Source organism: Sapajus apella, unplaced genomic scaffold, assembly GCF_009761245.1.
Source record: "Sapajus apella isolate SASKATOON/1434 unplaced genomic scaffold, GSC_monkey_1.0 scaffold78, whole genome shotgun sequence".
NCBI classification, from domain to species: Eukaryota; Metazoa; Chordata; class Mammalia; order Primates; family Cebidae; genus Sapajus; species Sapajus apella.
In genome coordinates, this window is record NW_022437018.1 from 5,676,617 (window position 1) to 5,689,133 (window position 12,517).

At 37.1% G+C, this 12,517-nt stretch overlaps 1 protein-coding gene across 1 annotated transcript in view; it reads left to right on the top strand.

Annotated features, from left to right (window-relative positions):
• Positions 1–11,302, top strand: part of REEP3 (receptor accessory protein 3) — a 108,640-nt gene extending 97,338 nt beyond the window's left edge. The window contains exons 7-8 of the mRNA XM_032252663.1: positions 6,077–6,222; positions 7,852–11,302. Coding sequence (XP_032108554.1) covers positions 6,077–6,222; positions 7,852–7,908 — 203 coding nt within the window. The 3' untranslated portion in view covers positions 7,909–11,302. The remainder of the gene's footprint in view (positions 1–6,076; positions 6,223–7,851) is intronic.
• Positions 11,303–12,517: the final 1,215 nt, after the last annotated feature.

A 12,517-nucleotide genomic window follows, 5' to 3' on the forward strand; every position in this document is an offset into this window, starting at 1 on the left:
CCGGACCCCGGCGGGGGGGGGGTGGGGGGGGGCCGAGATATCCCCTTGCCCCACACACCGGGGAAAAAAAAAAAAAAACCCCAGAAAAAAAAAAAAAAAAAAAAAAAAAAGATTCAGATTTAAATATAGAAAAATCAAACTATATAGTTGGAAGTCCCTGTGAATATTTTTATTATCTTAAGATAAATAAAATTTCCTAAGCATGATATCAAAACCAGAAAACATAATGGAATAGTTTTTGAGATTTTTCTATATAAAAAAATACATAAAACTATAATATGGGGAAAAAAACATAAAAAAAGACAAATTACAGACTATCAGAAATATTCCCATTATATGTTATAGGCAAAGGGTTCAGATTCAACAATCCAGGAACCCTTACAAGCCAATTATTGTCAATTCTACCAAAGAATACAACTGGTCAGCAATACATGAAAAAGATTCTCAGCCTCAGATAATCAAAAAATAGTAATAATAATAATTTTTATTTGCCGGATTGGCCAAAAGAAAGTTTTTAGTGAACAGTGCTCTGTGTTGTGAACTGTTGCAGTTATCTAGTTATCTATTGCTGCACACTAAACCACCCCAAAACAGCGGCTTAAAACAATCACAGTCATTTATTTTGCTCACAGATCTGGGGGTGACTGGACTTGGCAAAGCAGTTCTTGCTCAGGGTCTCCTGCAGCTGTGGTCTGACAGCAGCTGGGCTAGAGTCATAATCTCAAAGAGAGCCCATACATCTGCTGTCTGAGCTGAAAAGAGTCAAGCAGCTGCTGGCTAGAATGGTTGGAGCCTCTCAGCCATCTCCCTCTGTTCTCTCCATGTGGTCTCTAAGAGTGGTTGGACTTCTCACCTGGCAGCTGAAGGCTCCCAGGCCACTATGCCAAGAGAAACTTGCAGAAGTCCTAGAAGCAGCATCACTTCCATCACATGTTTTGTGGTGATTTGTTAAGGCAGTTACAAAGGCCTCTGAGATGTTAAGGGAAGGGAAGAGAGGAGTGTCAGAGAATCTGTAGACATGTTTTAAATCCACCACAGCAAGCCTGTTGAGAAACACTCTTAGACACTGTATGACATTAAAATAGAATAATCCTTTTGGATGACAATCTGGCAGTAATCATAATTTATTCCCTTTAGCTCAGCAAGAAACTTCTAAGAATATGTCATAAGGAAATAATCAGACAAGTGTTCAAAGATATATGTACAAGAATGTTCATCTCATTGTTTATAGTAACAAATATTGGAATGAACCAAACGCCTAGGAGAAATGATTAAGCAAAAGGTGATTTATTAGCTGTGAAACATCACAATGTCAGTCTATACTTAACAATATGAAAACATATCCAGATTGTAGGGAAAAACAATAATAAGTAGATGAAGAAATAGATTAATATGCCTAGTTTTTTTTTTTTTTTTTGTAACAGAATTTCATTCTTGTTTCCCAGGCTGGAGTGCAATGGCACGATCTCAGTTCACCACAACCTCCACCTCCCAGGTTCAAGCGATTCTCTTGCTTCAGCCTCCCAAATAGCTGGTATTACAGGCATGCGCCACCACCGCAGGCTAATTTTTTGTTTTTTTAGTAGAGATGGGATTTCTCCATGTTCGTCAGGCTGGTCTCAAACTCCTGACTTCAGGGATTTGCCCACCTCGGCCTCCCAAAGTACTGGGATTAAAGGCATAAACCACCGTACCCATCCCTAATTTTTTAAATGTATATACATAAAAGAAAGTTTGGAAGGGTATTATTAAAATGGTAACAGTGTTTAGCTCTGAGTAGTGAGCTTTTTAGTTTGTTGTTTTTTAAATTAACCTATTAATTTTAAAATCAGAAGTAAATCAGCCATACTTCATTTTGAAAAAATAATTAAGGTATTCATTTTCAGGCTTTAAGTTAAACAGAAAATGTATATTTTTAAAAATATATTAATGGAGGTGGGGTCTCAGTATGTTGTCGAGGCTGATCTTGAACTCTTCAGTTCAAGTGATCTTCCCACCTCTGCCTCCCAAAGTGCTAGGATTACAGGCATGACTCACCGAGCCCAGCCAGAAAAATGTATATTTTAATGAAAATATTTGGCTTGATTCTAGTGTCTCCTCTCTCTTTGATTCAAGGATTGGTTTAATAAATTGCTAAATTAAACTTTTTTTTTCTTTTTGAGGTGGAGTCTCGCTCTGTCACCCAGGCTGGAGTGCAGTGGTGTGATCTCAGCTTACTGCAGTCTCCACTTCCCAGGTTCAGGCGACTCTGGGATTATAGGCGTGTGCCACCATACTCTGCTAATTTTTTGTATTTTTAGTAGAGACGGGTTTTCGCCCTGTTGGCCAAAATGGTCTTAAACTCCTGGCTTCAAGTCATCCACCCACCTCGGCCTCTCAGAGTGCTGGGATTACAGGCGTGAGCCACCACGCCTAGCCTAAACTTGTTGATTTCATTTCCCAATAAGTTCTAAATTTGGCTCCTTGCTCTGTCCTCACTCTGTGGACTCTGTCATTTCTGAATTTCTGACCTGCTGTACTACAGTAACCTCCCCACTTAGACTCCCTGCCCTTAGCCTTATCCATTTCTGATTCATTCTCCAAAGTGCCAGAAGAATATTTTATAGAACCCATATCTTAATGTTACTCTTGTGCTTAAAACATTTCAATACCCTCCCTGAGCCTCCGCAGGCCTCATTGCTCTTTGTCGAAGTCCAAACTAGATAATATGGTATATTAACTCCCCAGGCTAGTTCTCCAACTCTATCAAATGCTAGCCATACCGAATCATGACTCTTTAAGGATTTAGCTTAGCCACCACCTCCTACAAGGCCTTTTCTCATAACCCACCCCTTCCAACCCACCCCATGCAGATTACATTCTCTTACTGTATGCTCCCCTGGCACCTTGTCTTTAACTTTAACTTACAGTAATTATTATAGTATCGTAATGCCTATTACAATCTGTTTCCGCTATTGGACTCTAAATTTTTTGAGGGTAGAAAAAGACAGCTGTGTCTGTTTCATCTTTGTATCCTCATAATTCAGCATACTGCCTCATTCATAACAGAATTTTAAAAATACTTGTGGAATAATGAATCAATCCATCACTTTTCCTGAAGTTGTAATTAGAAAGCTAATAAGATTTTTTTTAGCTGGAATTAGGAAAGAAGAAAAGAATATGATGTATAATCCGCTTTTAAATGAAATTCCATTTCCTAATCATACAAAATTAGAGGCAATTCAAATAGCAAGGACTGTGTTTGTTGAACTGTAGTCTTATGCTCCATTTGTGGCCTTAGAGAAATTTTTGATCACAGTTACTTCCTTTCTGACTTTTTCCTTGATTCCTCATTCTGTTTTACCATATTGGGATCACAAATACTACATAAGCAACATCAATAGAAAAAAAAAATCTAGTAATGACAACCTGAAACCTGGCTTATTTTTCTCAATTATAAAAGAAACAATTTTTTTTTTTTTTTTTTTTTTTTGGGACGGAGTTTCGCTCTTGTTACCCAGGCTGGAGTGCAATGGCGCGATCTCTGCTCACCGCAACCTCCGCCTCCTGGGTTCAGGCAATTCTCCTGCCTTAGCCTCCTGAGTAGCTGGGATTACAGGCACGCGCCACCATACCCAGCTAATTTTTTGTATTTTTAGTAGAGACGGGGTTTCACCGTGTTGACCAGGATGGTCTCGATCTCTTGACCTCGTGATCCACCCGCCTCGGCCTCCCAAAGTGCTGGGATTACAGGCTTGAGCCACCGTGCCCGGCAAAAGAAACAATTTTTAAAAAGAATTTGGCAAGTGAAAAAAGAAAAAATGAAAAAATTTAAAATTACCTAAAAGCTCACTTCCATGAGATAGAATCATTTCATTTATATTTCTATATGTACACTTTTTTTCACACTTAATATTGCTTCAGTAGCTTTTTCCCAGGACCACTGACCCTTCCCCTTCCTGGCCACACTGGCCTCTGTATTTCTTCTAAGCAATCCCCAATCCCTTAGCCACCCTCCTCAGTGCCTCTGTGCATACTGTCTCTTCTACCCAGAACACACACACTTCCTTGGACCACTGTAAGAAAACAAAGGATCTTGGCCTAAATAATGACTGATTCCGCTTCTAAATCTCTTCTGACTTGTAGCCTAGAAGCCTAAGAGCATAAAATTATACTTGCCTAATACACAATTAAAGTTGTTTATGTCATTATGAGAGTAACAAGCTTATTAACAACTCTTTGTAGTTTGCTTAGTGATTCTCAAATTATTCATGTCTTAGAACAGCAGACCAATAAACATGTATTCAATTTATTTTTTTTTAATATGTATTTTTTTTTTTAAACAGGCTATAATGCAGTGGCATGATCACAGCTCACTGCAGCCTTGACTTCACAGGCTCAGGTGATCCTACCACCTCAGCCTTTGGAGCAGCTGGGACTACAGGTGCACAACACCATGCCTGGATAATTTTTAAATTTTTTTTAGAGAAAGGGTTTCACCATGTTGCCCAGGCTGATCTAGAACATCTAAGCTCAAGTGATCTATCTGCCTTGACCTCCCAAAGTGCTGGCATTACAGGCATGAGCCACCGAGCCCAGCCCAGTTTATTTTTTATCACATGCAGGGAATCCATCCTTTGCCTCCTCCTGACCCTGAAAATCCTTCTACTTTTTTTTTTTTTTTTTTTTGAGATGGAATCTTGCTCTGTCACCCAAGCTGGAGTGCAGTGGCACAATCTCAGCTCACTACAACTTCCACTTCCCAGGTTCAAGTGATTCTCTTGCCTCAGCCTCTCAAGTAGCTGGGATTACAGGTTCCTGCCACCGTGCCCAGCAAATTTTTGTATTTTTAGTAGAGTCCAGGGTTTCACCATATTGGCCAGCCTGGTCTCAAACTCCTGACCTCAGGTGATCTGCCCACCTTGGCCTCCCAAAGGTGGGAGGGATTATAGGTGTGACTCACTGAGCCTGGCCACTTTTGCTCCTTGTCTCTATTAAAGGAGAGGAGACAAGAAGAAGACTCTATTTATAACTCATGGGGATTTCTAATCTCACCCCTTTCTTTATAACCTGTCTTGCTGTCTCCAGCATCCTCAGGCAGTAAAGTGTAGAACCCAGACCATGAGTGTAAGCATTACCTGGGAACTTGTCAGAAATATTGATTCTCAGCCCCTCCTCAAGTCTGCTGAATCAGAAATTCTGGCGGTGTCAGAACTTGTGTTAATGGTTCTCTAAGTAACTCCAACATGTACTCAAGATTGAGAACCTCAGCTTCAGGGTTGGAAAAGTTGTTGTCCTTGAGACCAAGCCACGAGATGCTCTCAGACTTCCTGACAATAATCAGTCTGACTGCCTGGATGTTTGCTTACTGGCCCATAGTAAGTCCTTATAGCTACACATAACAGCCTTCTAGCATACTTGCATGATCTCTCGCTGATCTGCCTGATTCTATTTTTCTTTGACTAGTATTTGTCACATAGTCTGTGGTGTTTCTAAGTACTGTAGCCTACCTGGCTGGGTTTTATCTCAGCAACTGCAACAGCAGCTAACATCCCCATCCTCATCACCTGCCCCAAGTCACCTTATTTTTCACTAAGTTCTAGCTCCCTGAAGTCTTCCTCAACACCTTAAGTTAACCCTACCATTCCCAATCTTGACAAAAGATACAACACACAGAAGAGAAAAGCCTTAATTCCTAAGTCAAGGCAAAAGTACAAATGACAGACTACAACACAAATGCTTGGGTTGTTTAGAATTCATGAAGAGGAGGAAGGAGGTGGGAAGAGACTTTTGCTCTATATCTATTTATATTCTCTAACTTTTTAACAAGATGATGTGTTACTTACTCAAAAATAAAGTATTTTATAATTATTTTGAAAAATGCGTAGTAAAAATAAGAATGATCAGGGAAAGAGTTATGAGTTTCACCTGCAAGAGGCAAAGTTTAATGATAAAGGGCATGGAGCACATTCCAGATGCAAAAAGAGTAACTGGGGGAAATGCAAACCATACAAAGAACTGTACACAGATGGGACAAAGAGCCAGCACTGACTGCTGTCCTTTTACCAAAACATGCTGCTTTTGATAACTTGTTTAGGTTATGGAATTCCACTGAAAGACGGCGATGAGAAAACAGATGAAGAAGTGGATGGGCCATATTCAGATGATGAGATGTTAACACACAAAGGGCTTCGAAGATCCCAGAGCATGAAATCTGTGAAAACCACCAAAGGCCGCAAAGAGGTTAGTTAAGTGTTGAGTTGTTTTCCTAATGATTAGTATTAAAGGATTTCCCTGCTGGGTTATCATTTAGGGTATTAATGATCCATAAATGAAGGATTGGAATGGTAGAACAGCAGTTTGATTTTTTTTTTCTTTTTTGGGGGGATAGAGCCTCCTCATTCTGTTGCCCAAATTGGAGTCTGGTGTGGCACAATCACAGTTCAGTGCAGCCTCAAAGTCCTGGGCTCAGCCAGTCCTCCCACTGCCCCAAATACTTGGGACTACAGGCACATGCCACTGCACCTAGCTAATTTTTTCTTTTTCTTTTTCTTTTTTTTTTTTTTTTGAGACAGAGTCTCGCCCTGTTACCCAGGCTGGAGTGCAGTGGCACAATCTCGGCTCACTGCAACCTCCATCTCCCAGGTTCAAGTGATTCTCCTTCCTCAGCCTCCCGAGTAGCTGGGATTACAGGCATGTGCCACCATGCCTGGCTAATTTTTGTATTTTTGGTAGAGAAGGAGTTTCTCCATATTGGTCTTGAACTCCTGACCTCAGGTGATCCTCCCTCGGGCTTTCCAAAGTGCTAGGATTACAGGCGTGAGCCACCGCGCCCAGCCTAATTTTTTCATTTTTTGTAGAGACAGGGTTTTGCCATGTTGCCCAGGCTGGTCTCAAACTCCTGGCCTCATTTTATCCTCCCACTTCCACCTCAAAATGCTGGGATTCCAGGCATGGGCCACCTTACCCAGCCAGTAGTTTATATTTAAAAATCTTGATTCAGATCAGATGTATCAGGATATCAGAAAATTTTGAAAATGGTAACCTCTTTATCTTCCACTGTAAGCAGAAAATGGCTTTTTTTTTTTTTTTTTTTTGAGACAGAGTTTCACTTTTGCTGCCCAGTTTCGAGTGCAATGGCATGATCTTAGCTCACTGCAACCTCTGCCTCCTGGATTCAAGCAATTCTCCTGCCTCAGCCTCCCAAGTAGCTGGGATTACAGGAATGTGCCACCATGCCCAGCTAATTTTTTTTTTTTTTTTAGTAGATGTTGGGCAGGCTGGTCTCAAACTCCCGACCACAGGTGATCTGCCCGCCTCGGCTTCCCAAAGTGCTGGGATTATAGGCATGAGCCACCATGCCCGGCCTGAAAATGGCATTCTTATGTAGCAAATCACATAGTTCAAATACCTAGTCCCAGGCCTATGCATAAACAAAGAAAGCCACAAACAAAATTATCCACACAGTTTTGCTTTCAACTAATGCTCCATGAAGATTAAATACTAAACAGTTAACCATAATAATATATTGTCTTTGTACCCAGGAGGCAGTGGAAGACTGTGAATGCCTCTGATCATTATAATCAATGTTTATTGACATTGTACTAAACAAAACAAATAATGAGATTAATGTTTTTGTTACATTAATATTTTTATGTCATTAGTAGTAATAACCTGTAACATATATCTAACATAGTACCAACTATATTTTTATGAGTTTATAAATAGTGCTGTCTTACGTGCACTTATTAGGAGAATTGATTATTTATATCAAAAAGGTTAAAAAATTACTATGAGTGTGAACTATTAAATCTGATGTAATTTTTAAAGGTAATCATCTAATTCTTAATAATAAAACATTTTTCTCTTCAGGTACGGTATGGGTCACTAAAATATAAAGTGAAGAAGAGACCACAAGTGTATTTTTAGTCATCTACACTTCAAATACATCCCAAGACAGATTATGCTAAATACGTCAACTTCATCTTCTAACATGATATATTCAGGATTTATACATTTAAATGATTATTTAAATTGTGGCAGTGATGGGATTTACTTTCATGAATTTAGATCGTTTTTATTTCTTTAACAATTGCTTCCAAATATTGACTACTAAAGGCTGTTATGCAAGGTATACTAATATGTATATTAGAAATTGTAGAAAATCATGTTGTCCGTTTTCAAATTCATCAGCAGCATAGAGTGCCTGAGATATAAGATGAAATACAAACCCACAGTATACTTGAAAGGAGCCTTTTTATGGTTCAGGATAAATCAGCCTTTGTGATGTTGTACTGTGTTTACCTCCTTTTGTGTTATATCTAGTAATTAAGTAGGCCTCAGATCCAGCCATGACATAAGAAGGACATAATGTAAGATAATAAAGTATGTTTTATATATTCTTTAAATTTTTACTTGTATAATACTTTCTAGTTTTTCCACCATCAGCTGAAAGTTTTTGAAACAAATATTTGAAAACCAGGTATTCACACATAGCACTTTTATTCCTGACTAGTTTTGCACACTTGAAAATTGTTTACTTATTTTACAACTGTACATTTACTTTAAGTTTTACTGACGATATCTTTATTGTTTGCTGTATTCTGACATGTCAAATCTATGCCTTGAATTATATCATCTCTTTTCCTGTGGGTTTCATTTGTTAAATTCATTGAATTTTAATAATATAAAAGTATAGCTAATTGTTCAGTTTTAACTATTTTTAATTATCTTCCTAACAAATAAGAAGTTGCTTTAAACATTAACCAGTTTTCTATGTTTAGCTATACAGGATAGTTGAATTTAACATTTTGTCAACACCAATTACATTTTCAGCTTTTAAAAATGGTAGCTTTTGTGAAATAGAATCAGTGACCAGTGTAGCACTTAGATCCCTTCTAACTCATACAATTTTTCTCAGCCAACCCATTCAAAAGCTTGGCACTGACATGTACTGCTAGTTTATAAACTAGTGTTGACTAAAATCATTTGAATCTCTTCTGGCTGAGATAATTTACAAATGCAAAATACTGTACAGTCATTAAACACATTACCTTTTAACTTTAAGTCTCAAAGAGATTTTGAGTTACTGAACTCTTAAGGCTTTTTTAGCTTGAACTGATAACTATGCATTATGAACCCTAAGTCAGTATGTTTTTGGTGGTGGTTTTAGTGATTAGTAATCAAATTTTTGTACTTGTTAATTCTTGTTCAGGTAATTTACTTGACTGTTCTACTTGTCTGTCCAAAAAATAAAACAATGAGAGAGATTTAGGAGATCTTTGACCTGTCTCCCTTTTAAGAAATGAAGCCAGCTGGTAATGTATATTCAGGACCTCCTCAGAGTATTGGCCAAGAACATAATGTTTACACAGGAGTACTTTGGTATAATGCATACAGTGTCTCATGATAATAGTCATAAAATATCTTATGGATTATTTCACATTCTTCATATATAACACTAAGTAAATATTCAGTTTTTTCCTCCCACAGTTTAATTCCAAATAACTCTTATCTACTTTACCCTAACTAATTTTTAGCCTTTTATTTTCTGGAAGGACTCTAATTTCTATTCCAAATTCCTATGAATTCTAATTGTAAATTCTCAGAAGAGAATTTTATTTATATGACCTGGTACTAGACTTCTCAATATAACTGTTACACCCCCCTTGTCTTTCCTACTCAAAGGCAGCGTCATCTGAAGTTGCCTAATAAGGACATGTGAGTCAAGAACATTATCTGTGGGGGCTGATTTGTACCATTTTATCTCTGTAAAGTCTAGTCTCAGTATTAAACCTATTCTTTAGTAAACTGATACTACTATTCTAAATTGAATAAATTATTTCTTCCTGTGTACTTCTAGACTCAAAATGCTTCAACAAAGATAGTCTCAAAGAGGTACTGCAAGTCCTGTTTAACTGTGCTCTTTCACATCCGCAGTGCTGCCTCTGATATATTTCTTTCCTTATATCCTTAAGCACTGTTGATATCATTTTACTCTTCTTTCTCTTTTACATTTCTTAAATTTTGGTTCTTTTCCCTTACATGTGTTTTAGCATGCCCTTTTCTTTGAACTTTGTCTAATTAGCCTCTACGTTTTTGTTTCTTTTAAGGTAGAATGGATCTTTTTTTGTTTCTCCTTTTCAGTCTACTGGTTTTAAAAGAGATAAATGGAACCACAGACCACAATGCCTTGCTTTTTCCTCTGCCAGCACATGGGGCATGGCATTAGATGCACAAACCTATTTAGCGAACTATTTTGATAGCTGTTTGAGTTTATCCAGAAATTACAGCTGGTATTTTATTTTGCTGTACATTTATTCAACTTGTCCATTAGTATTTAACTATTTCCAGAGCTTGTTTAGGAATAAGAATTGATCCATTCTTTAGTTTACCATATTTTTCCTGGTATAAAAAGGAGCCAGAAATAAGCCTTATTGCTAAATAATTAATTATGTAAGCCCATCTAGGTCCTGCATAAGATCCCCCTCACATACTTCACAATACATATATGTGTGTGTGTGTGTGTATTTGGCTAAAAAAATATACTGCCAATATTACTGATTATAAATACTTGACTACACTGATTGATGGGACAAAATGATTAAAGTATTTTCAGGGATCTTATTCCATATGTCACCACCAAAGATTTCTACAGTGTTATAAAGTATGTAAATATTCCAAATTACTGTGGTTAGATAAATATTTTTTCTTTTTTTTTCTTTTTTCCTATTTTGAAATAACAGTCTGTGCTCTCTGAAAATGCTTGAACTTTTATGTTGTTAAGAAATATATAATGCTGGCTTACGTTAAGCATGAGTAATTTGTGTTTTTAATTGGAATGGGCTAAATTTTCATTTGATTATCTTTATCAGGAAAATTAAGGAGTTACATATTTAAAAGCAATGCTCTGTGTTTTCTTCTCTGTAAGTTGACTCATTTGTGAAGCAATTAGGTAGATTTTGAGAAGATCATTGTTATTGTGGTATGCGGTATATATTTCTTAATAAACGTCATTTAAGATTAAATTTTTCAGAAAGAAGAGTGTAGCTTTTTTCCTGAAATGTTTTTAAGATTTAATCTTTTAGTAGTATGCTACAGATTTAATGTATATTAACTCTTTTTTAAGACATTGACCATGACATAACATTTTGTCTTCTAACACCTTTTAAATCTATGTACTTTAATAATTAAGAGAAAATAAATTCGCAGATTTCTAATAATCTCTTTGTAAAGTCTATCTCTAAGCCTAGTATGTGGGTAATTTTACAGGTGTGTTTTTTGAAAACTTTAATATAAAATAAACTCATTTTATTTGTGGCAATTCGCATTTCTTTTTTTATGCCAGTGTACATATGTTGGAGTCCATGAATTGGTATTATTTATTATTATGTGTTGATTAAATGTATGCACACACTTAGGGATTACAAAAATATGCACACTCTTAGGATTACAAATCACAGAGCAAATTATAAAATTATAAACATTCTGGTATGGTCATCCATAGGATTATGAAAAAAAAATATTGAGTTGTTAAATTTGGATGTTAGAAAGGGAAGGTAGGAGAAACAATGAGTACAGAAACCCTCACCATCAATTTGGATTGGTTAGCTGTCTCAGGCATAAAATGTAACACATAATTCAGATTTATGTATCCTGGAAGTGTTCTGGGGTTCCATCTGTTTTAAAGTTAGACGTCTGTCTGCCTCACATTTAAGCTTTAGAGAGAAATCCTATGTTTTAAGAAGTTTCTTTGTGTTACTTCATTATGACATATAATACATGTTAAGGTCTTTCTAGATAGCATTTAAAATGGATTTATTTTCATTTTTATTATGAGGTATATACTTGTAATGATCTAAAGAGGTTAGAAGTTTAAATAAAAATTCAAAAGAACACAGTGAATATATGAACAGCATTTTTTTCAGTGTTTGACTTCCTTTAAATTGAGGCCAGCGGAGGTGGCTCACGCCTATAATCCCAGCACTTTAGGAGGCTGAGGCGGGCAAATCACCTGAGGTTAGGAGTTCGAGACAGCCTGGCCAACATGGTGAAACCCCGTCTCTAGTAAAAATACAAAAATTAGCCGGGTGTGGCAGTGCATGCCTGTAATCCCAGCTACTCAGGAGGCTGAGGCAGGAGAATTGCTTGAACCCAGGAAGTGGAGGTTGCAGTGAGCTGAGATTGTACCACTGCACTCCAGCCTGGGCCACAGGTGAGACTCCATCTCAAAAAAAAAAAAAAAAGTTCACTGTTCTTAAAAAAGAGATTAGCAAAACAAGTATCATGTATGTCAGGCAGAGGCTGATAAATTGTTCCCAGGGAAAACATTCTGCTCTTTTACCTACACATCAGCATTTTAGTCTTAAAACACTCTCCTTATGGTCTGTCTTTGGTAATGCTTTTTAAACTGCTTTTTATAAGATAATGAATTAAAATTTTAAAGCACAGGATTGATAATTGTCTGTAAGCATAAATTAGTAAAGACCCATGCTCAGCAAAAGCAGGAAAGGCACCATGCATACTCTGTTTACCTGAC